Source organism: Hirundo rustica, chromosome 20 (genome assembly GCF_015227805.2).
Source record: "Hirundo rustica isolate bHirRus1 chromosome 20, bHirRus1.pri.v3, whole genome shotgun sequence".
Classification (NCBI taxonomy): Eukaryota; Metazoa; Chordata; class Aves; order Passeriformes; family Hirundinidae; genus Hirundo; species Hirundo rustica.
Window position 1 is genome coordinate 3,471,455 of NC_053469.1, and position 24,712 is coordinate 3,496,166.

The window sequence follows — 24,712 nt, forward strand, 5'->3', positions numbered from 1 at the left end:
TGCCTGGATGCTGACCCACGGGACCTCTGCTGCTCTCCTGGGAGCTTGGGCCAGGTGGGAGCGGTGCTGCTCTCGGGCTGTGGGCTCTGCCCGGCGTGGGGAGCGAGGATTCCACCCTGGAGGTTGTGTAACCGTGGGCTCCTTCCATGAGCTTCCAGAGCTGGGGTGTGACCAGGCTCTGGCTGGGCACGGAGCAGCTGGGGAGCTCCATGTGCTGCAGGAGGGACAAAAGTTCAAAAGTTGAGCGTCTGAGTGAGGCCAGAGCTCGGTACCAGGGAAGAGCTGACGTGGCTGGAAACCAAAACCGGAGCTGTGGTTGCGTTGCAGATCGTTGTGTCACCTTTACTGGCTGTTCCTTGGGTTATCCAGTCAGTGTGAGGAAAGTTTCCTGGGGTGGAAGGAGGTATTTGGGAGTGGAGGAGGACCGAAACCTCCATGAAATCCCTTTGGTCCCTCCTGCCAAGCTGGGCAATGATGGATCACAAGTGTGAGCACACCCCGGGGCGTGCAGGGCCGGGCTCACAGAGGGCTCAGCTGTCCCTGGGCTGTGCCCGTGCCCCTCAGCAAACCTCAGGGAGCTGGGAGGAGCCCCCACGGTGCTCTGCCCGTGCCTCCAGGATCCACACCCGCAGCTGGAAAGGCTTTGTTCCCTCCAACACCATCCCCAGCAAGGGCGGCTGTGCAGGGCTGGGCTCCCTCTCCCGGGCTGGGAGCCCTGTGCCAGAGCTCCACCAGACAGATGCTGGTCCCTGCTGGAGCCCTGGCCAGGGAATGCTGTTCCTGCTGGAGCGTGCTCCGGGAAAAGCCTCTGTCTGCTCTGGAGTGTCAGCAGAAGCGATGGGTCACCGTGACTTTACGTGACATGTTATTCTTGCTGCCCTCCCCGGGGCACTCAGCAGCTGGAGAGCCTTTCCCCCCCCCGGAGCTGGAGGCAGCACCGCTTTGAATAAGAGCTTTCTGCATTGGAAGCTACACCTTAGGAGAGATGTTTTATTTCCCCGGCAGTTTATAGCCCTGTAAAATACTGCGAGCCTTCATTTCGCCTCTTCGCGTTGTGCAGAGGAACAATTTATCCCTTAACAGCTCAGCCTAACGTGTGCCACAGCCGATTCCACAGGAGCCAGACCTGCCTTAATGTTTGCTGGATGGCTTCTTAAAATGCCTCGTGCTGGCTCCTAAGCCAGGCTGTTGAATAACTCCCGCTCCGAGCCGAGAGAACGTTAATTCTGACAAAAACCCTTCGTGCTCGTTTCTCGCACCTCGATTCTGTGCTTAAAAAAAAATCAAACCCCGAAAATCCCTCCCTGAGCCGCACACCCTGTGTGTGTGTGTGTGCGTTGGTGGAGGCAGTTGCTAAGAGAAGGGATAATTTAAAGCAGAAGGAAGTCATACATGCAGCTGTACTAAAAATTAACTTCTGTTGGGTGGTACTTAGGAAATTAAAGCAGGGATGCTGCCAAATAAAAAGGGGAAATGAAGAGTCTGGGTTTGACTGGGTGTTGATACTGCCTTAACGGTGTCGATAAAGTCACTTTAATTCGTGGGTCAGTGAGCTTTTTTTTTAGGGCTGCTGCCTGTTTAGACTTATTGATCCTGTCCCATTAAGCTCCAAACGTTGTCCTTTCCTGTCCAGACCATTCCCAGCCCGCTCCAGCAGAGTGGGTGGCTTTGGAAGGAGATGGAGTGGAGCAGCCGAGAAGGAATCAGATGCTGCTGCCAGTTCCCCTCTTCACCCCTCTTGGCTGAAACGCAGCGTTAATGGTCCAGCCCAACGCGTCCCTGGGGCCTTATCTGCATCCTCAAATTGTACCAAATTAATTAGCCCCGGCTCAGCAAAAGCGACCCAGCCTTCCCTAACGCTCTGCAAATGCAATTACCCTGGTTCCAGAGTTTATTTGAGATGTTCCAATTAACAGCCAGCTCTGCTCGTGTGCTGTCTGGTGGAGCTGCTCCGGTCTGGCTGGCAAACACCTCGTGAAACCCTGTCCTGGGAATCCCAGACTGGTTTGGGTCGGGAGGGAGCTGGGTGCTCATCCAGTTCCATCCCCCTGCCCTGGGCCGGGACACCTCGAGACTGGAGCAGGTTGTTCCAGAGGAGATGATGTCCCGGGGAAATAGCTGGGTTTGACAGGACCCAAATCCATGTAGGAATGGAGGGAAGCGGGGTTGGCTCCCAGGATTTTCCTGTTGTCTCACAGGGAGATTTTTCCAGTGGAGTTTTCCTGCTTAACTGAGTGTGAATGGGTGCAGAGTTACACAAGTGTTGGTGCTTGTGATTAAAACCCTCATGCAGCTTCCCATTAAATAAATTACCAAAGCCTAGTTTGAAAAAAATACAGCACCCCCCCCCCCTTAGTAAATACAAAATAATGTTCTTCCTCATTCTTATCAGAGGGAAAAAAAAGGGTAAAAAATATAAAAATATTTCTCTGCTTGTGTGTGTTTAGCCCCTGTTAGCCTGGCTCAGAAAGGAGAACTTGCCTTACACAAATACTGAGCCAGACCTGGAAACTGTTCAGCCAAAGCATCCAGGAGATTTTGGAAGGATTTCTAACCCCCCTCTAGCCCCAGGTGCCAGCTTTGGGTGCACCCCTGATGTGTTACAGTAATAAATGAGCGTTAGGAGCTGCCAGCAATGGGATGTGGGTGTTAAATTAGAGGATCCTGTTATCTTGTTATCCTCCCCAAGCATCAATTTATATAAATATCCAGAGCCTTGTTTCCCGTAATCGCTGGGATCTGTTCTCAGTGGTGGTTTTTATGAGCTGGGGACCTGACCTTTTTAAGCAGCTTTACAAATTAAGTAGCCAGTAGATTAATTTTCTGTAGCCTGTTTCCATCATGCAGAGCTGGAACTGTTCTGCGTTGCTGTGGCAGTAAATTTTACCCCAATTGGAGCTTGGGAAGGGAGGCGGAGGGGAAAAAAAATCTTCCAGATAAGGTAAAATAGTCACATCCTCAAGGAGAGGTTGAAATAAATTGGGTGAGAAATGAAGCTCCCCTTGTTTTAATTCAGGGGAGGTCAGGGACAGGGTTGTGCCCAAATCCAGGGTGGTTTGGAGTCTGTGGCTAAAATTTAAGCGCTGCTCACTGCAGGGAGATCTTTAATTCATCGTGGTAACGAATCTCTTGATGCTCCAGCAAACCTCCCAGAACCAGACTCAGCTCTGGCTGGAGTCTCTCATTAAATTCCACCCTTGCAAAAAATAACTTGGGATGGGAAGTGATTTCCTTTTCTGTCGCCTGTTTCCTTCCTGTGGTGTGAGCTGGGATTGCTGGGCACGTGCAGGGGTGTGCAGAGCAGGTGTGGGACAGCCCAGAGCACCCTTCCCAAAATTAGGGTTTCCTTCCAGATAGGGTGCCAGGATCAAGCAGTGGCGGCTCTTGAGCTTTTCACCTGGCTTTCATTGACGTTTCAGTGATTGTGGTGATGCTTGAGACTCTCTAGTAAGGAATTAAATCTCTCCCTTTCCTCCACGGGGGCTGAAAAATGATTAATTGAAATCTTACAGATAAAATACAACCTCTAATCTTCTTTTTTTTTTTTTTTTTTTTTTTTTTTTTTTTTTTTTTTTTTTTTTTTTTTTTTTAAACCAACCAACATCACAGCAATGCCAGCGGCCTCTTCATCCTCCCCCCGATCAAAGTTCATTCTGATTTTTATCTCGTGCCTGCATTAAGTGTGATGGTTAACCTTCAGATTTCCTGTCTCGGCCCCCCAAGCTTGGTGATACTTAGTTACTCTTGAGTTAATTAATTTCCTTGCAGCGCTGAAAGGAGAGGAACCGATACCCTGAATGCAAATTGCCCAGGGCAGCACAAGCGCTTGAGGCAGAAAGAAAAGTGGGTGTTTGTGCCCGTGGCTGTGGGTGGCTTTTCCTTTCCTGCGACACAGGGATGGGTTTGGGGTTGAAATATTTGGACACGTAGGATTTTGGGACGTGCTCTGAAGCTTTCTGGAGCCTGCTGGAGACCCATGGAGGGCTTCTCCTGATGCCAGGGGGTTTATCATTTGAAACTCTTGACATTTTCCTACTCCTGGAGGGAGGGTGCAACGCAGGGGCTTCATCCCAGGCTCGGTTTGAATGTGGGCATCACCAAATTACCCTTCCTGTTCCCAGCACTGCCTCTTCCCGATGCTGAAACGCAACAAAAACATTCATTATCTAAAGCTGAGGAGAGGAGGAAGCCCTGAGGGACCCCAGGGCCACCTGTCCATCCTCGGTCCCCAGGCAGCCAGCCCAGGCTGCTCTCCCCAGCTCTGCCAGCCTCCCCTTCAGCTCCTGCTGCTGCCCAGGGCTGGAGATTCGGTGCTCGGCTCTTGCCCATCACCCAGGAGGCTCAGAGGAGCTGCTGGGCAGTGGTTTCTCCCTCCCCAGGCCGGGTCTGGCTCGTTGGTCCCGTGGCACAGGAGAGTTTTTCGTGCTGGAGGAGCAATGCACAGGTTGGTTGGTCCGGGGGTGCCCCACGACCCCATTTATGCTGCTTTTTTGGGGTGAAGAAGGTGCTGAGCTGCTCACACCAGCCCCACCTATGCCCTGAGGAGCTGATGCAGCACAGAGCCCAGGTGTGCTGCCACCAGCATCCAGGGACCTGTTAAAAAAGCACATTTTGGGCTCAGTCTTGTGAAAATGCAGCTTGGTTTCGTGCGCAGTTCTCCAGAATGTGAGAAGTGTTCTGGTTTTAATTCCTTCCCTAGGCAGGAGCTGGGGGTTGTCTTTCAGCATCATTACCTGGTGCCATTAAGAGAAACAGTTTGAGGATTTGTTGTCTGCTTCTAAGAACACCATCCCGGCCCCTGGGGCTGACGTTTTGGGGTTGTTTCTCTCCAAACCCGCTGGCCTGGTTCCCAGCAGGGCTCTGGGGGTGGCTGGCAGCCTGGGCAGCAGTCCAGGAGCTGTCACCCAGCCCCGGTGTCACCGTGCCTGTCACCAGGAGCGGGTTCTTTCCATCTCCTGGGATGCAGGAATGCCTTGAGTTTTATCTTTGCTGTATTTCGGGTTCTGTTCTGCCCAGGGTGCAGCTCTGAGCTCACACTCAGGGTCACTCCTCTCTGCACACAGCAGGGACACAAAACAAATCCTGTTCCTGCTGCACACCAAGGACAGCTTTCAGCCCCAAAAGCACAAACAAGGGTGGCTGGAGGAGGAACAAGGACGGGACCTCACAGCCTGGAGCTGGAATGGGACAATTAAACCCCAAAGTGCAAGTGGACCAAAACTTATAAAAGTGTGAAACCTCGTTTGTCCATTTTGTGACCATTTTGTGACCATTTTGTGTCCATTTTGGGTGCAGCCCTGGCCAGGCTCTTGTCCTGCCCAAGGTGTGTCCTTAAAGGCTTTTTAGTAAATCTCTGCTTTATTCTCCAGCTCTGTCCAGTCTCTGCTCCAGCTCAGCCTCCCCAAGGCACCAGCAGAACTCCTGTGCTGCTCCCGTGATCTGGGAGCTGAACATTTCCCCTCCAGGTCTTGTCTGGTGGGCTCAGCTCTGCGAATCTCACCACGGCAGACATCTGCAATTTTCCCAGGCTTTTATTTCCCCCTCCACCCATTTCAGAGGTGAAATCTGTGCCAAACTTGGCGTTATGAGTGTTTTTCTTGGCTCTGCAGGGGTGATTTCCCTGTGGGTGATGCCCTGCTTGGGCTCTGAGGGACCAGTGTGGCAGGAGTTTGTTTGTTCAGCCTCCTGGCCGGCGCCCTGGCACCTCTTGCACCGAGGAAAACGCGTTCAGTTGTGATTTTGGAGGCTCTGTGGAAGTGAAGTGAGGCTAATTGGAAAGGAGTCACCCCACAGCGTGACTGCGTGCAGAAGAAATCACATTTTACCCACGGTGGATGAATAACGCCGTGGCAGCCATACAAGCTCTTCCCAGAAAAGCCTTTTGGAAGTTGGAGGAGTGCACGCTGTCGGTCTGAGGGCAGAATTTCTAAAATCAGATTTCTTGCGACGTTTCAGGAAGGCAGAGTCCGCAGTGCGCCCTGAAATGAGGATGTTCCTCTGTCTAACAGCTCAGGGGTGTTTGGGAACCACAGAATGGCAGATTTTATGGAAGGGACCATAAAGCTCATCGGAGCCGTGGGCAGGGACACTTTCCTCTAGCCCAGGCTGCTCCAAGCCCTGTCCAACATGTGAATATTTAAAATCTACCTCTATAACCGATATATAAAGATTTTTAACTTTTTGATTATCATTTAATTGTCCGTTTTGACAATTTTGCATGGGCGACCCTGGAGTCCCCCGTTGCAGACACCCTCCAGTCCCGCCCTGTGCTCCACAGAAGCTTCAGAGCCCGGCCCTTTTTTCAGGACCATTTTTTTTTTCAGGGCAGCTTGGTTTTAAAGAGGCAAAAACGAGTTGTGGGAGTGTCGTGAATTATCCCAGGCTTGCAGGCTGCTGCCTGCACCCAACGCTTGGCGTGACAAAGCTCGATTTGCTGACTGGACTCATCTGAGAGCTTTTCTCATCGCTGTGCTGTCCAAAGCTCACCACGGCCCCATTCCCAGCTCCAGCCTGAGGAGCAGGAGGACAGTGCCTGCCTGGGAAGTTCCCTGGAAGAGCGGCATTGCGGTGTAACTCTAGCCGGGCTTACGCAATTCCTCCCTTTCCTCAAGAGCAGCTGAGTGGTCTGTTGTAATTTCATTGTCACGGTTCGGGTCAAGGCCCGTCTCAGAGCCTTTGGGTTGGCCCAAATGTTTTGAGTTTTCTCCGCAGGAGCCTTCCCACGCACGGAGTTATCGCGTTTCTTCGTCGGCTCTCGCCAGGATTTGTTTTTCACATGTCCCATCTCTTATCTGTGGTCATGTTTTCGGGGTGGAGTGTGATCCTGGGTGAGGCAAGCACGAGGTTAGGACTTCACGGCAGCAGTATGAGCTAAGACATCTCTTTTTTTTTATTATTTTCTTCTTTCTTTTTTCCTTTTTCCCCCCTTTTTAACTGAGTTCCCCCCATGGAGCCGCGTTTCTTCCAGCAAGAGGAGAACGAGGCTGGGTTTGGGGAGTGTGGAAGGGAACTCTTCATCCAGGACACCAAAATGTGGGCAGGTTGAGCAATGCCTCCAAGCTCTCCTGCTCTCAGGCTTCCTGCAGCCTCAGGTTTAATAGCTCAGGAAAGCCCAGCCTGGATTTGTCAGTCTGCTGTGGCGACACCAGGATCTGGGGCGCGGGGGATTCCTGGATTCTGGGAGGAAGCCCAGCAGAACCACCTTGGATGGATTTGCCGTGGCACTGACGAACCTTGGGAGTTTCTGGATTTTTCCTTTGGAGCAGGGTGATGATCCTTGGTGCTCTTCCCACACTCAGGGGTGCGAATCCTCTGCTCCCTGCCTTGCCATCCATCCCAGGAGCTGCTGGACACCGCGGCTGTCAGAGAGGGGCTGTGCCCACCTGGTTTTGCCAGAAGCTCTTGTTATTCCTGGGACTGGCCCTTCATGTCTCTGAAAGATCAATTTCTAGAGCACAGTCAGCCACACAGGGTCTGATTGGGGTTTTCCAGAACCGCAGTGGGAAGGGTTTGGGTCACACAAACCTCACACCGTTGGCTGGGGAGGTTGGAGCAGTGCTGAGCCTGTTGGACCCGCTGGATTTGGGGTGATTTGGGGAATTTCAGCCCTCGTCAGCACCGGGGATTGAACCCTCCCAGGCATTGCAATTAAAGCCTTAAAACCTTAACGACTCTGGCTTTTCCCAGTGTTTTCAGGCCCAGGGAGGGCTCCACAAAGGAGGGAAGTACTGTCAGCAGCAGCAGGTCCAGCGTTTTCTTCGGGAAGCTGCAGCTTCCTTCCGCTCATTTAGAGCCCCCGAGTGCCGTGGGGTGACCCTCGGATGGACAGACGGACGGAGCCCAGCGCTCCCGCGGCCATGTGGGGTCTGCTGCCTCCAGGCACGGGCTCTCAGAGCCTCCCCTGTCACCAGGGAGAGGTTTTTGGGCTTCGGGGAGGTCATCAGTGCTGGTGGGAGTTCCTCTCAGCACACAAACATCTGGGCCTGCCTGTGACGTCTGACGGATGTCACCGGGTCCTTGTCCCCTCCTCCAGCCCTGAGCTGTCTTGGACTCTCAGCTGCCTGATGGACTGGGGGGGTTTAGCCACACTTACAGCCTGGTTTTTTGCCTTTCCATTTGTTTGGGGTTTTTTTTCCATGTGTAATGGGGGAAATGAACCTGGCAGTCTCCATGAGGAGCTCAGGAGTGGGGAGAACTTCCCTTGGATGAAATTGGGTGAGGTCTTGGAGCCCTGGGCTTGGCAGGGCGACAGCAGCCCCCTCTGAGTGTCCTCTGGGGATGAGGTTTGGGATCTCTGGGTATTTAACAAGTTACCCCAGAGTCTCTCTTTTTTTTTTTTTTTTTTTTTTTTTTTTTTTTTTTTTTTTTTTTTTCTTTTTTCTTTTTTCCCTTTGATTTCATAGTTTTAAATTATTTTTTTCACAATTCCATGTATATTCTGGTTCCCAGCCGATGAGTTTCATATTCTTAACTGAGAGACCTCTTCCCTTTGGGAGCCCACAGACCACGATGGGAAGTTCCTGTGGGGTGCCCTGGGGGATCTTTGCCCCTTCGAGCCGTGCCAGGGCGATGATGAGTGAAGGAGTGAGGATGAGCAGGGCTTGGCAGCCCGTCCTGCTCTGCTGCTGGACCCCTGCTGTGCTTCCCTTGGGCAAGGTGGAAGCTCCTGGTGGGTTTGTGCAGGGACTTTTCATCTCCCCTCAGCTCTGGCTGATTTTCCTCCCCTGGGAAGGAAACCTTCTCTTGCTGTGTGTTTGTTTTCCCCCGGTCATCCCTGTGCCCTCCATGGGAGTTTGCTAAAACCCATGGTTGCTTTCCCTCAGGTGCTTTCCTAGGGATAAATGGTGCTTGGGAGTGGATGTGAGAAGGAGAAGCTGTGGAGAGGTCAGCCCTCATCAGCGTTTCAGGCTCATTAATCAGCCTCTCTAATAAGTGGAATTTGCCCAACCCTGGAGCGCTCAGCAATGAGAATGGCTTTGAAAAGGAGAGGGGGGGCGGAAATAATAGCGCTAAACTGTTTGAGAAATAATTTCATTCTCCACTTCTCAATAGATAAATCTGCTGTCCAACAACCTGAAATTTAATCTGTCCATCTGAAGTAATTGATGAGCTGCGAGTTGAATCCAAATGCGAAGGGGAATTCTCCGCAGAGAGGTTTTGTGCTGCCTCTGCGCCAGAGACAATGGGGCGAAGCTGGGGAGGAACAAAGCCAGGAGGAACAAAGCCACAGCAGATCTGGTGCTGCTGGGGGCTGGAATGTGAGCTCCACTGGTGCCTTTGACTCGTTGCTGGTCCCCAAACTGTCCTGGGGAGCCCCTGACGTGGAGAGGGGCTGGATGTGGCAGGGCCGTTTGGAGAGATCAGACACAGGCTGTGCTTTTCACTTTCAGATCAGAGAATGGTTTGGGTTTGAAGGGACCTTAAAGACCACCTAATCCCAACCCCTGCAGTTCATTCCCTCGGACTTTCTCTCCATTCCTGTTGCTGGAGGAAGCCAAGGGAGTTTTGATGCCCCTTTGCAGCATCAGGGTAGCACAGGGGGACCGGCCGTGGCTCAGAGATGCATCCTTTGGCTCCCTGCAGAGGTTTGTGCCACGGGACACCTGTGTTCCCCTTGCAAACGATGTGTTTTCCCTCGGAGAGAGCCTCCCCTGCCCGTTTGCAGAGCCTGCGATAAGCTGATGCTCCCCGTTGAGGACTCACTTCTCGCCCGGCGCTTTCCAGCGAGATAAGAGCAAATCTGACATCAGGGCCAGGAAGTGCTAAAGAAAGTCCCTTTCCTCATTCATCAGCGGGGTTATCTCCCCCAGCAGAGCTCCAGCGTTCCTTGCATGCTGCAGGACACATTTCGAGCCCACGGCTTTGGCCACGCTCGACACGTGGCCCCGTGCCCGGACGGACGCGCTGTGTGCCGCTGCGTGCTCCCCACACGGCCCCAGCCCCTCTCCTGAAGGCCCTTCCCAAAATGCTGGGAGCTGCTGGATGTCCCTGCCCTTCCAGGCAAAATCATCCTCCTCGCTTCTCTCCTTTCCTTGTGTTTTATGGCGTTTTTTAGAAGTCTCTCAGAGATCCCCGAGTCCATCCCGAGGAGCAGGGGCTGATGCTCCTCCAGATCCCACCTGGGATCCCTGCTGGGTCGTTGAGCAGCTGCTGCTGCCTTCTGCAGCTTTTTGCCTGTCTCTGCCATCACCAGGGTGCTCAAGAAAGCAGAGTCCCCATCCCTGGTGGGGTTTAATGGGGTATGGATGTGGCATTCAGGGACAGGGCTCAGTGGAGGGCTGGGCAGTGCCGAGCTGATGGTCGGGCTCGACCTCAGGGGTCTTTTCCAACCGAAATGGTTTTGTTTTTCCGTTAACAGAGCAGTTTTGGTGGGTGTCAGAAGCGCCTGTGGCCTTCAAGGCTTTAGGGCTGGGATGTGTTTCCAGCCCACCCCGAGGTGCTGGGGTGGTTGGCTCTTTTCTGGTGAATTTGCATTGGAAATGGCTCCTGGCTTGTCAGCGCAGGTGCCACGGGTGCCCAGTCATTCAGGGACCGCAGGCAGGGGCCTGAAGTGGGGGTGTGAGGAGGAGTGAGGGGCTGAGTCACCCTCCCAAAAATTCCTGTCCCTCCCCCAGAGCTGGAGTTCCCAACTGCAGAAACACCCGAGCTGCCCTGGGGTGTCCGGGCATGTCCCTGCCGGGATCCCAGTGTCCCTGAGCGAAGTGGAGTTATCCCAAGTGCCAAATCAGCCCTTCTTTGACCTCCCCTGAAGGCACCTCCAGCACAATTCTGAGCTTGAGTGGCACAAAACCCCAGCAGCTCAGCCCTGTGATCATCTGAGGAGCATCTGCTGAGGAGCTCGCAGGGTGTCCCAGGCACTGGGGCTGCGTGCAGGAGCGAGGCTGATGGCTCCCAGAGGGAGTTCAGAGCAGTTTATTCACTCTATGACTCTGCAGAGCGGTTAAAAATAAGCAGAGCTCTCCTGAAACTGGGTGAGTGCAGGTGATGGGGCCCTGCTGCTGCCTCTCCCTGGTGCCGGTCCCTTACAGCCCTCCAAGGGCTGGGGCAGAGCCGACCACGCTTTTCTCATCCGTTACCAGGTTCTGTTCCACCAGACGAGTTTCTTGCTCTCTTTGGCACAATCCCATCCCTGTTCCAGTCACCTCTCCCCTCTGGCTTTAACTTCCCTCTCCGATGGGCTTTGCAGTGCCCAGGGTGTTTTCCCCATGCCGGGATTTGTCCTGTGGCAGTCCCAGAGCCTGGGAACGCTGGTACCCATGGAGTTTTCTGTGGTCTCAGGTGTGTTTCCAGAGCTGAGCAGGGTGTCCGTGCCCAGAAGCCGTGGCTGGTGGCTCCCAAGGCTGTTTTGGATGCACAGGAGGGTGGTGGCAGGACTGGGAGTTTGTGTTGTTGGCGCTCTCCACGCACCAGGGGAGATCTCAGGACCCTGCTCAGCGCCGGCCTCGCTCTGAGCAGATAAATGACACCACTGATTTTGGGCCTGACAGGTGCTGAATGAGCCCCGTGGAGAGCATTGATTTCTCTCTCTCTCTCTCTCTCTCTCTCTCTTTTTTCCTCCTGCGAAACGTTTGCTTGTCCAAAGGCGCGATTGACTGGTGAATGAAACGGCCCCGGCGCAGCCCGTGTTAAATTGGAGCTAATTTTAACCTGTGCCTGTAGAGGAACAGTCTCGAGCTGAGCGTTCGTCATCCCCCATCAGCGGCGACCTCGAAATGCCAAGAAAATATAAAAAAGCTCGGGGTGACACCTTGCAGATCTGGCCACAGGAAAAGTGCCAGGAGGGAGTGGTGCCACACTGGGTGTCCCCACCTGGGCTTTGGTGAAGAGCGAGGGTGAAACCCACCTGCAGCTGTCACCCTGAGCGGTGGCTTTTCCTGCGGGCAGCGTGGTGGCCTTGCTCTGCTGCCAGCTCCTCGCTGGTGGGGCAGGACTCTGGTCCATGGTTGTGTTTTACTCTTTAAACGGATGCTGGGCTTTTCCCTCGGCGTTTGTCGCCTGCTGGCGCTCAGGGCCTGGCTGCTGCTGTCACCTGGAGCTGCAGGAGGGCACTGCTGCTGTGGCAGGCGCCTCCTCCTCCTCGTTTACCAGCTCTGGTGAGGTGGTTTCCACACTGGATGAGCAACGTCACTTTTGGCCTTCGGTTCCTTCACTGGCACCGATTCCCAGAGAAGCTGTGGCTGCCCCTGGATCCCTGGAAGTGTCCAGGATGGGGCATGGAGCAATCTGGGATGGAGGAAGGTGTTCCTACCCATGGCAGGGGGGTGGAAATGGAAATCCTGAATATCCCCCTCGGCCCAAACCATGCTGTGATTTGGATTTGGTGCTGCCCAGCCTGGGATGAGCGGGAATGCCGCAGAAGGGCCGGGCGGCTCTGCAGAGGAAGTCTGCATCTCGCTGTGTGCAATTGTGGCTCTGCCCTGTGCCATTAACTTTCGAAATTGGAGGCTTAAAAGGATTTAAAATAAGCACACGCTGGAACTTTGTAATCAATGGGACTGCAGTGCAGCAGCACACGCAGCCCGGGGTGAAAATTCTTGCGGAGACCCAGGAGATAAAGTTATGAAATAACCTGTGTCAGCAAGAGAGCCTGTAAAGCTATTCCAAAAAAAAAAAAAACCCACCAACCAAAACCCTCCCAGTCTAGACACTTATATTTGCCGCAGTGTTTGTGTGAGATAGAGGAATGCCCTAGAAAACCTAGGTTTGTTTTCAGTTTCTGCCTCCGGCACGTGCTTGTCTAAGGAGAGGGCTCCGATGTGATGGGACTGTCCTGTGCTGGGGGAGCTCTGCTGTCACCCGTGGCCTGGGGGACAAGGGTAAAAACTTATTTCTTGCTTCGTGCAGGTGAAATCAGGCCGCTGTTAATGAGCTGGTTTCGCTAATCCGTGGCTGGGAACCCTCGCGTCTGATCCCCAAATCAGCGCTAACGAGCTGCGCCGCGGCCCCCGAGACTCCGCTTTGATTCTTTTAATTAAAAGAAAATTGAGCTGTTTTCTTTGGCTTGGAACCCCGGGCGAAGTTCGCAAGCGGTGTCTTTCCGCGGCGTGCGCTTGGTGGCAGCTCGGGGAGCCGGGATGGTGCCGGGTGACAAAGCCAGGCTGAGGGAATCCCCCCAGGGGCAGCTCGGCTCCTCTCCGTCACACGGGGGTGATTCACCCCCTTAAGGGGTTGATTTCCTTGAGGATTCTAATGTGTTTGTTAGGTGTTTGTAAGGAATTGGCTGGGAAAACAAAGAGTTGCCTAAAGTTACAGCGATAAATTGAAGGCGTTTTGCAGCGAGGATGCGGGAGGAAGGGAAGTTAAGTGCCTGGCTCAGCAGGTGAAGGATGGAGGTGGTGCAGCTGCGAAAACGAAGCAGATTTTTGTTTTTCTCTTCTTTAGCCCCTGTGCTGCCAGGAGCGAGACCCTCTGGAGTCCTCAGAATCCCTGAGGATTGTGGATAAACAAGCTTTTATTGCTAAAGTCAAAGACAAGGGTTTTTTTAAGAGAGAAATTTGATGTTGCTCTGCCAGTCAACCTTGCTGGATAACCAAAGGTTTGGGTTGGAAGGGATATTGTAGATCAGATTGCAGTCTGACCCCTGGCTAAGGACACCTTCCTCTATCCCAGGTTGTTCCAAACCCTGTCCCAGCTTTGGACACTTCCAGAGTTCCTGGGGCAGCCACAGCTCCTCGGGACAGGGCCTCCCCACCCTCACAGGGAAGAATTCCTTCCCAATATCCCACCTACCCCTGCCCTCAGCCGGTTTAAAGCCATTCCCCCTTGTCCTGTTGCTGTAGCCCGTGTCCCTTCTGCAGGGAACCGAACGGGGTCGTGCTGGAAATGGCTAAATGTCTAACACCGGGCTTCTGTGCAGCATCAGCTGTGATTCATATTTGCCTTCGACCTTGCAAGGGAAACGTCCTGGCTGGAGCTTTGCGGCCCTTCTGCGACGTTACCTTGGGAGAAACTTGTTTTCCGAAGGGGCGTTGTGTTCCTGGTGTGCAGCTGGGAGCACAGGAGCCCTCTGCCACAACAGAAACAACAACCAAACTCCTGCCTGCCTTTGCAGCGCGTGTTTCTCAGTCCCTGCTCCACTTGTCCTGCATTTAAACTCAGCAAATCTCAGGTTATGGTTTGTGCCTTTCTCGCTCACTTCCCCCCCCCTTCTCCTTTTCTCCTTTTTCTCCCCCCAGTTCCTGTGTTTGAAGAACATCCGGACCTTCCTAAAAGTGTGTCACGACAAATTTGGCTTAAGGAACAGCGACCTCTTTGATCCCTTTGACCTCTTCGATGTCCGGGATTTCGGCAAGGTAAGAGTTCCTCCTGAGCTCCTGGGAAGGGGTGAGTCTGGCCCTGGGGCTGTTCCATGGCTTTGTGCTCCAGGTTTGGGATGAAAATACAAAGGTTTTCGGTTTTCTGAGCAGCCTCTGAGAACTGGGCACCAGGTTCCCCCGTGCTTGTGGTATATTTGGGATTCTGCTGTGCCCTCGGTGTATTTAGGGGTTATTTTTGTTTATTTGGGGGTTGATTCTGCTGTGTCCTCGGTGAAGGGAGACCAAACCTTCGAGTTTCCTGCTTTAGATCAAAAACTCTCTGGGATCAGCCTCTAAGCGATGTGACCCAGGTGTTTTTTGAGAGGAACCAAACCTTGCATAGTGTCCACACCTCGCCCAGTGCTTCCCCATCTGCTGCCACCTCCACAGAGCAAAATGACGTTGCCGAAATCGCCGCTGATCTTTTGTGACGTGGCCGGTGGGTGTCGGTGGGCTCAGGGAGTTTCCTGGCAGGGTGAAGTGAGTGCCCCGAGCTGCTCAGAAATGTGTTGCTGTAAGTGATGGCTGGCACCAGACACAGGGCAAGGAAAGCTCTGCCTGGTTTTTACACGTGGCTCTTGTTCTGATCCCCCGGCTTCGACAGCGACTGCATCGGGGCTGATGGGCACAGGGCTCAGGGACGCCATTACCCAGGACAGTTGCTATATTCTTCAGCAGAAAAGGTGATAAAAGATTTATTAAAGCTCTGTATTGTTTTACCTGTTTTGAGCTGCCAGACGTAAGCTGCTGGAAGGCATCTTCCCTTCTGATTATCCAAGGAGGAGATTTTCACTGCTGATGGGGATGTGTTATTCGATATTTATTGCCTAATTTATTTCCGGACCATTATGTGGAATGTGCAATTGCAGTGCCTTGTTTTATGAGGTTTTTTCTGATTTATGGAATACAAGAAGGCAGTTGTTGTTCTGGGAATATGAATGCACAGAAGGAACCTTTTGGGCTGGGGAAGGAGCTGCTGCTAATTAAAATGCTGCTTTCTCGTCACATTGTCTCTTGCTTTGTGCAGTTTCAGATTGCCTCTGATGCCTGTTAATAGGGCCTGGTGTTAAACACTGCTGGAGTCCATCAGCTGATGAGCACAGTTTGCTTTCCTTTCTGGTCTGCGCAGGGAACAGCCCTTCCCTCTCCCTGCCCATTTTTTGGGGCTTTGTGACATGGGGAGGTGATTTTCCGCTCCCTCTCTCCTCAGGGCTATCTAGTTTTTTAGGAGATTTGGGAAAGAAATGTGTCATAAACTTCCAAGAGATCCAAGTGTATTTTATTGCCTGCACCGTGCTTGTTTTCATGTGCGTCGTCATCCTCAACCAACCACAGAAATCGTGGGAAGCACAGGCTCCCTGTACAAAAACCTAATATATTTTTTTTTTTAATCAGCTTGGTGGAGATATCAGCTGTCCAGCTCTGCACCACCCTCAGTCCCTCTGGAAGCCTGTCAAAACATTCCCATTGTCTTTGCCACCTTTCATTCCCACATTATCCTCAGATCTGTGTTCAACAGTGGCAAAGCAAATAAACAGGGAAAAATCTGCTGCTGACCAGAGCTCCTTTTGAGCCACGGCGAGAGCAAAAGGAGTCTCTAATCCACGTCCCCGCTGGCCAAACACAGACTTCACACACAAAAAATTCTTCCTGGAGCTATTCACTCCTCAGATCAATGGCATTTTTTAGGTTACAGGACGCTTACGCCGTGTAGGAGGCGTTTCTGACGGAACACGGTGACGGCCCAGGGTTTAATTGCAGAGGGTCTCTGTTGGGGTGGTGTCGGGTGTTTCCTTTCTGGATGCCACTGGGAGAGTTTTTCCTCTCCTCCAAACCAAAAGGCCACTGGGACAGCAATTACCAGCAGCTTTTGGGATTGCTGGAGTGTAATTATGGAGGAGAAAGGCGGGGGCTTGGTGCCAACCTCTGCGTAAAGGGCTCTGAGTCTTCGGGGTCTTTTAGTGTTGGAAAACCACTGGTGCTTTAAAAGAGGGTGAGAAATCAGATCATCCAGTCTCGCCTTGCCCAGCTGTTCTTCTGAGGGAGGTTTCCACGTTTCCATCGCTCCTTTTTAGCTCCTGAGCCAGGGCTGCTGCAAGGAGGAGCTGCCATGGGAGCGGTGGAGCCCCTTCCAGCTCTGCCTGCAGGCTCCTCAACTCCAGCTTACTCCTGGATTTGCTTCTTCCTTGAGTTTTAAACCGGGGAAAGCGTCAGCAGGGTGCCAGCTGGTGAAATGGGATCGTGAACCGTGTGTGCTCCTCCAGCCAAAATCCCCGAGGGGCTGGAAGTGCGGGATTTCTGTGGGACGTGGGGGAACGGGCGCGCTCGGGCTCCTGCCAGAGGGATGCATCACATCCCCTGTGACCTGCAGTGCCTCCAGCTCCCCAGGGGAGCCCAAAGGCCGCTTCCAGCTGCTCGTGGCCAGCTGAAATTGCTCACAGCCAGCCCGTTATCCCCCCGTGCCCAGTCACCAAGCGGTCCTGCTGTGCTGGGGGCTGTGCTGTGCTTCATGACAGAGGTGGCCCGAGATGCAGGTGCCCGCATTTCTACCCATGGCCCTTCAAAAGAAAGTAGTTATATTAATTATTTTTGAGTATTTGATCCCTTTGAAGTGGCTCAGAGCTCTCTGTGAGCACCAGCAGCATCTGCAGAAGTGTTTTCTCCGTGGCTTCAGGAGCAAAGCCCCTGTTAATTTTGCCTCATCCTTAACGAGGGTCTGATTCTGCAGGGTTGCTGTGCCCAGTCTCTCTTAGTACAGCCTGGCTCTCAAAAAAGAAATAAAATAAAGAGCTGGTGCTCATGTAGCGCGTGTTGTTGCACATTTAGTAGCAGTGATGGTACAAAATCAAACTCTTATTGGACTTGCTAATTTATTGGCAGCAACTGGAATGACATAAAACATACATAAATATGGATTAAACTCTTTATTACTCTATTAGTCAGCGTGATGGTAGCCAGGTTCATTAAAAGGAGTTACTCATTTTAAATAACTTGCAGTAATGTACAATTTTTTTTTTTTTGAGAAATATAGTTCAAATATTCATAAACCTGTGGAGCGTGCCATTTATTAGCCTCCCACTCCTCTCAGCCCTCCTGACGTGGATTTAATCGCCCTGAATCCCTTTTGGAGTTCCTGCTCTGTTTGAAAAAGGCTTTTTTATTGCGAGACGAGGGTCTTCCCCCCCCTGCCCCACAGATACAAAACGACTCTGTCCTAAAAGTGAGAAAGGGAAGCGATTCTCAGGCCAGCTGAAAGATGAGGAGATGCTGGCACTGAGGTTCAGGTCGTGTTTTCCACTCTGGTTCTGCTCCAGAGGTTGGGGACAGAGAGCTGCACCCATGTCGCAGCTGGAGCAGGGTCTGGAGCAGTTCTCCCTCCCACCTGCTCCCACACAGATTTTTGCTGGTGTGTGGCTGGGGCAGGGCTCAAACCAGGCTTGTCTTGTGCGGCTGAAGTGCCAGGGAGAGGATGTGGGTGGTGGGGAGGTGGCCCCGAGCCTGGCACGCTCCGGCGGCTGTGCCAAGAGCTGCCTTGGAGGCGGGAGTGAAATCAAGGAGTGAAATCAGCGTTAAAGCAAAGCGTGTCCTCTGTAAATTTGGAGTAATTGCTCCAAATATTCAGGGGATTTTTTTTTTTTTTTTTTTTTTTTTTTTAAGTGTAAAGGTGTCCCCTTCCTCCTGCTGATGGGCTGGTGTGGATCCCTCCTGGAAAACTCCGGGGGGATCCAGGCTGTCCTCGCTGGATGCTGTTTGTCCCCAGCGCCGCGGCTGGAGGATCTCCCAAGTGAGGGATTCCCCCTTGCCGTCCATTTGGATGGGCTGGGACAGCTCTGGAGCGGCCACAGTCCCCCCATCCCTTCCTGTCCCACCCCACCCTGCTGCCAGAGAGTCAGAAAACTCCGTTTTCCGCTCGCTTTCAGGCAGGAGGGTGGGGGAGCGTTGTCAGAATTATTTAAGGGATTCATAACCGAGACTTGGTGGTTGGCGTTTCTGTTTCTCTGCTGGGAATTCCCCTCCCTCCAGCATCTCTAACGCCATGCAGGAGCCGCTAGCCCTGCAGCAGCATTTTTAAGAGTGCCTTTTTAACACAGTTTGGGCAGAGAAAGGGGTGAGATTTATACGAATTAATATAAAAAGGCAGAAACTGCGGAGATCCCGGATATACGGCCGCTGTAAGGCAGCGAACCCAGTGTGACCTGCTGGCGGTGGGGGCAGCTCCTCTTCTCTCATTTTGACTTTCGGGGGGTTTTTTCCTGACCTCCTGGAGCCAAGAATGTATTGAAAGCAGCGTGTTTTCTCTCTGCACCGCGGCGTGCGTGAAGCAATAGCGTCTGGGAGCGGAGAACAGCCAAGCTGGGTGTCCCATCCCGGCCCTGCCCCTTGTTTTTACAAATCCCCAGAGGCCCAGGCAGCTGGGCTGGAACTGGCCCGCTGTGCCAGCTCCTCAGATGGCTCTGTGGCATTGGCTGTGTGCCCGGGGGGATCCTGTGGCAGCTGGGAGCGTTTCGGATCGCTGTGTCACCACGGCGGGGAGGGAGGGAAGGGAGGAGGATTCTCCAAGAGAAGGGCGTGCGTGGTTTATATTTTATATTTTTTTTATTTTTTTTATTTTAAATTCCCGTGGGAGCAGCAGAGTAACTGGCCTGCCACGAGATTTTTGTGTCATTGCATGGAAGAAACCCCGCTTGACTCCTTAACTCCTTGCCTGCCCGATGGTTGTTGGCGCTTTGTCCCCACCCAAGAAGGAGCCACACATCCACAGCAGGGCTTTTCCCAGAGCCTTTGGGACTGCAGTTCCTGTCTGAGGGAGAATTCCCAGCTCTGGGAAGTGGAGGAGAACACAGGGAAGGCAGCCCTGGGTGCCTGCAGACAGTTGATGATTAACTCCCCGCTGCGGGCGATGTTTGGTGCCTCAGTGACCTCGCTGGAGCTGCTCCGGAGGTTTGGATGTTGGGATGAGTGCTCCAAGTGGCAAAAGCCGACTGGCTGGGTTTGTTCTTCCCTCCCTTTGCCAGCCTGAGGGTTCATTTGGGCTTGGGAGCTCATGGTTTGGGACCGGGGGGCTGCGGGGACCCTCCTGCTCCTGGGGGTGTTGGTGAGGCTGTGCTGGCAGGGGTGGTGTGTGCAGAAACCCTGATGCTGAGCTTCCCCAGAACCACAAGCACAGATTTACAGATCTTTGGGGCCAGTCAAGCCTGAAGCAGAAGTGCCTTTGGCTGTGCTCTGCCAGGGCCATTCCCGGGGTGGTGTTTGCCGTGAGGGACGTGGCGGTGTGGCCACCCTACCAGTAAAGGACATTGTTAGGCTCCAAATCCTGACAATTTCTCCCTGCTCTGAGTTTAGCCCTGGCAGAGACTGGATCTTCCCCGTTGCTTGGGCAGTTGGTGCTGAAAGGGCTCTGCTGGGGTGTTTCGGGGCGTTCAGGGCTGCAGAAAGAGCACTGCAGCTTCAAACCCTGCTTGGGCAGCGATCTGCTGATACAAGCCAGTTAAACACTTAATCTTTCGCTGCACCCCGAGGGCAGAACCGCCGTGGCACTGCTGGGCTGTGCCACCAACCTGGTGTCACCTCCAGGGCCCCAAAGCGGAGCAGATGGAAATGCCACGATCCAGCAGCTGCTGTTCCTCTGGTGTTCCCTGCAGGAGCAGCTTTCAGTTCGGGCAAATTCTCTGCTTTTCCCCCTTCCTTTCTCCCTTACTTAAAACTCCAGACTGTTTATAGATGTGCAGCTTCTCAGCGCAACCAGAAGAGCCAGAGATGTTCATTCTGGGAAGTTTTGCCTCATTTTTAATTTTTTTTTTTTCCCCTTTCTTGGCTGCTTTCCCCAGTATTTTTCCGAGGGGTCACACTAAGGGTTGTTACATTTTAGATCAAACAAGTGTGGGCAGGATCTTCTTGTGTCTCTGGCAGTGGTGATGGGAGAATTCTGCAGTGATGGGAGTGCTTTGGAGTCCAAAGTATTGATCAGGACATGGATAAATGCATATCCTTAATGTGTATGATATCGATTTCCTTGTACCTCCTTGATTTGTCTGAGTTCTCCTTTTGTTAATTATAGACAAGATCAGGGAGAGAAGGATCTTTTTTTTTTTTTTTTACTTTGGAAAAAAAACCCTGTGATTGTTAAAAACACCTACAAGTGTGCGTCCAAAAAGTGAGGAAGGGAGATTCCAGGCTTTTTTTTTTGGGGGGGGTGACCCAGCAATTTCTGGCTACTGTGTGGTTTCATTTGAGCCTCCCTGATTATGTCATGGGATTTTTGAGGCTTGATGACACAGTGAGCATCATTGTGGGTGCAAGATGCCAACAGGCAAAGCCAGGCTTTGTGTGCCTCGGTGCTGTGAGCGGATCTCTCATCGCTTGGGCTTCACTGTTCAGCATCATGTGCTCTGGGAAAGGAAGGAAATCCATCCTGGCTAATATCACTTCAGGGACTCTTGGAATAAAGGGAATTTTTTATTCCGTGACTAGCTCTTCTGTTTCTTCATTAAAACCCTCAGCGTCTGGTGATGAGCCTGTCCCAAGGCCAAATAATACAAATAATAATTAACATTTCTAGAAAGAGATTAACGCGTGGGTGTAAACGAGGTTTAGTAAAAAGTGAAACCACCAGGCTGGAAGTTCTGGCGTGGCTGAACTCCACAATCCCCAGTGCCCAGGGCACAGCATCTTACCTCTGAAATGAAGTAAAAAAAAAAATAAAAAAAAAAAAAAGAGGGAAGGAGCTCCTGTAGGAAATTGTGAATTTTCTTGAGGCAGAGGTGAGTTCGTACAAGTTAATACATTGAAATATCACACCTGAACACAAACACCCTGATGCCAGGAGGAGCCTGGGTGTCCCCTGCCTCGTCCCCAGGATATCCCAGGGTTTGGGTGCTCTGAGGGAGATCATGCCTTCAGTTTTATCTTTGCTGTATTTCATGTTCTGTGCTGCCCAGGCGCAACTCTGAGCTCACACTCAGGGTCACTCAGCTCTCTGTACACAGCAGCGACACAAAACAAATCCTGTTCCTGCTGCACACCACGGACAACTTTCAGCCCCAAAAGCACAAACAAGGGTGGCTGGAGGGAGGAACAAGGATGGGACCTCACAGCCTGGAGCTGGAATGGGACAATTAAACCCGAATGTGCAAATGGACCAAAACATATGAAAATGTGAGACCTCGTGACTGTTTGTCCATTTTGTGCCCATTTTGTGTCCATTTTGGGTGCAGCCCTGGCCAGGCTCTTGTCCTGCCCAAGATGTGTCCTTAAAGGCTTTTTAATAAATCTCTGCTTTGTTCTCCAGCTCTGTCCAGTCTCTGCTCCAGCTCAGCCCCCCCAAGGCACCAGAGCTGGGCTGTGCTTGGTGAGGCTGGGCCCTGCCAGATCCATGTTTTATGCTGGGAAGTCACTCCCAGGAAGGGAAATGTTCATGTTCTGCAGTAAATAATCCCTGCAGACGCAAAAGTGTTGAGACCTGTGTCAGCAGAGTGGGGGTCTGGTGAGGTTTGCTGTTTGCGCCCTGAGTTCTCCTCCGAGCCTCCTGTGCTTGGAGAGGCTTCAGGCTGTTGAGGCTGTGCCAGGCAGGGGCAGCTTTACAAACCAGGGGTGGTGGGGAGGCTCCTCAGCTCCCTCCCACACTTCTTCATGGGGGAAAACTGAAGGGGAAAGAAAAAAACCATCTTGGATTATTTTGTTGCACTGGCTGTCAGAATGTGCCGCTTGTTTGTTCTTGGAGGGTTTCCAGACACGGGATTTTTATTTATTTATTTTTTATTTTTCCCTCCCTCTTTTTCCTTCAGAAGTTAAATGTTTCTTCAAGAACTCCCTGTAGTTTTTGTGATTCCTCTCACCTGCAGGATGTGTGTGGACATCGGGGTGCACTCACAGGAGGGGCGGAGAGGATGGTGAGGGTAGAAAGGGTGGAAAATTCCAGGAATATCCTGGAGCTGCAGGGTGTTGGGGGTGCTCTTTCTGTGCCAGGAGCCAGGTGATAACACAGGATAATCCCAGGAGCAATTTGCTGTGAGCAGGTTTTGAAAAGCCTCTCTCCAAACATCCCAAGGGAAGCTGGAATGAGCAAGACACCTGCAATGGTGTCTTAAATATCAATTTCCCCTTGTTTTTCAGCTTCTCCTTGCCTGATTCCAAACCAGGGAGGTGATGGTAGGACATCCTTTCCTGTCTGGAGCAGGACAGCATCCCTGCCTCACCCTCAGTGCTTGGTTGCTCCACTTAAGGAGCCTCAGACGGTGCTGCTGCAGAAAATTCGTTTGCACCCTCAGTGTTCCTGGTGCGTGAGTCAGAATCCCCCTCTCCACATCATTCTCTTCCTGCTAATTAGGGGTTAGAGCCTAATCATGGTCGGAGGACAGCAGCCACAATGCAGCCTGGGTGGAGCTAATGGTGTGGGCACTGCATGTCTGTCAGGGATTCCTATTCCTTCTTCCAGCCTCCCTTCTTGCTGCGATTTTAGGAATTTCTGAGCCAGCGTGGGCTTGGCTGATGTTTGCAGTCAGCCCTTGGAATGAGTGTGGCTCGTGTGGGAGAGGCTGAGGGGGCTGTGCTGGGGGTTTCACCTCCCTGCCTGACAGACGGCGAGGATTTCCCAGCCTGGGAGCGAAGTTTTTGGGGAAAAGCGGCTCAAAACGCCTCGGGAAGGAGCGATGTGCAGACGGGCTGGAAGTACCGTGGCAGATGGGGCCAGCGCTGTGCACATCCTCGTGGAGTTTCCCATCCTAATCCTGGGGCAAGGCTTCATTTTTTTGGGCATAATTTTGATGCCAGCCAGTGGTGAGATCAGTGACAGCCCCGTGCCCTGAGCTGCTGCTCTCCCACATCTCCTGGGAGCAGGGACACAGCTCCAGAGCTGCTGGTGCTGTGCATTCCCTGGAGATCTGGTGGATGTCACACAGGCTCCCGTGCAGGCGAGCCCTCTTGATTTGGTGAATTTGATTTAAAATGTGCACGTCTCTGCAGAGAAGAAGTAAAAAGTGGAGCTCTGTGGAGTTTTCTCAAGAAAAGGGAAAAAAAAAAAAAAAAAAAAAAGAGGAAATTTTCTTCCCTTTGCTCAGCCTTTACACAGAGCTCACTTCTGGAGTGCGCTGAGAGCAGAAGTGGGAGGATTTCGAGTGCAGGCTCTGGGTGTGATCTCAGGGGTGTCCCTGTGACAAACCCTGCTCAGGGCACGCATCAAAGACCAAACGACTGCAGGCTGTGCCTGGGGACTGGTTGAGATAAATGCTTGGGGAGGCAGGGTGTGAGCCAGAGCTCCCTGCCCGTACCTGAGCTGATGGAGTGCGGCAGCCCTGCGACGGCAGAGAGAGACACGCGCTCTTCCGAGCCGCTGCGCTGCAAAGATTATTGCAAAAAAAAAAATGGGATCTATTTCTTTCGTGTGGAAATAGCGCTGCAGTCCCTGTACAGAGAGATTTATCAAAGGGACCTCTGTGCTCCAGCAGCGGGGCTGAGATCACAGCTCGCTGCAGATGTGAGCTGAGCTGACTGAGCCGCGCTTTCAGCAGCTCTGAGTGACCATTGTGCGGCGTCCTGAGCCCCACGCACCAGCCCTGCTCCCAGGCTGCCCTCACACGAGGCCAGACTCGCACAGAAAATGAGTTCTGCATTTTAAAATGGATTTTTTTTTTTTTTTTGGCCCCTGGAAATGTCCCGGTGAAGCTGGCTGTGTGGGCTCTGCTCTGGGAACTCCAGGGCAAACAGAGCCTCCGGTTCCCTGGAGAGGATGCTCCAGTGGCCAGGGAGGTGTCAGGGGTGGATCCCCCAGTGCCTGGGTTTGTCTGGCTTTGTTTCCTTTTCTCAGCTGGGATGTTCCATCCCGTCACAGTAGAGATGATTTTATGTGCTTTTCAAACTCCAACAGTTTGGGGTGTTCTGATTTTTGTGGGTGTGGGTGACAGCTCTTCTGTGAGGATCTGATTTTTTGGGACTGAGTGCTCAATGGGATTAGACTTCAACGTCTGTTTCTTCATTGAAAGAATAGATATTTATTCTTCTTAAAACAATAGAGATTTATTACTCACTGGGAGTGTCTGGAGCAGGACCTGGAGTTGAATGTGCTTGCCTGGAAACAGAAGAACCCCACTGACCTTGACGAGGTACTGAAGGCAGCTGGGTCTGGCTCATCGGCCCCACGTTTGATCCCGAAATCAGAAATTTCATTTAAAAACACTCCCGTGTAGAAAAACGCAGAGCTGGGAGGTGGAGAAGGTTTTGGTTGAAGTCCAGCCTGCAGGGATCCTGTGAAGGACTCTTGCCCTGGGGCCTCTCTTGACTCTGGGTGTTTGCTCAGCCCTTTTCCTCCACCAGCCAAGACCTCGTGGGAGCTCTGCCTGCCCTCCCCCTCACCCTTTTTTTTTAATTTTTTTTTTTTTCATCTTCATAATATTGTTCTAATTACTGGAGTGTGAAGCGCTGAC

General features: G+C 52.4%; 1 protein-coding gene across 3 annotated transcripts in view; it reads left to right on the forward strand.

Moving 5' to 3' along the window:
- Positions 1 to 24,712, forward strand: part of VAV2 (vav guanine nucleotide exchange factor 2) — a 122,750-nt gene that overhangs the window by 14,001 nt on the left and 84,037 nt on the right. For all 3 annotated transcript variants that reach the window (XM_040083032.2, XM_058423066.1, XM_058423065.1), the window contains exon 2: positions 14,175 to 14,291. In XM_040083032.2, the coding sequence (XP_039938966.1) occupies positions 14,175 to 14,291 (117 nt within the window). The remainder of the gene's footprint in view (positions 1 to 14,174; positions 14,292 to 24,712) is intronic.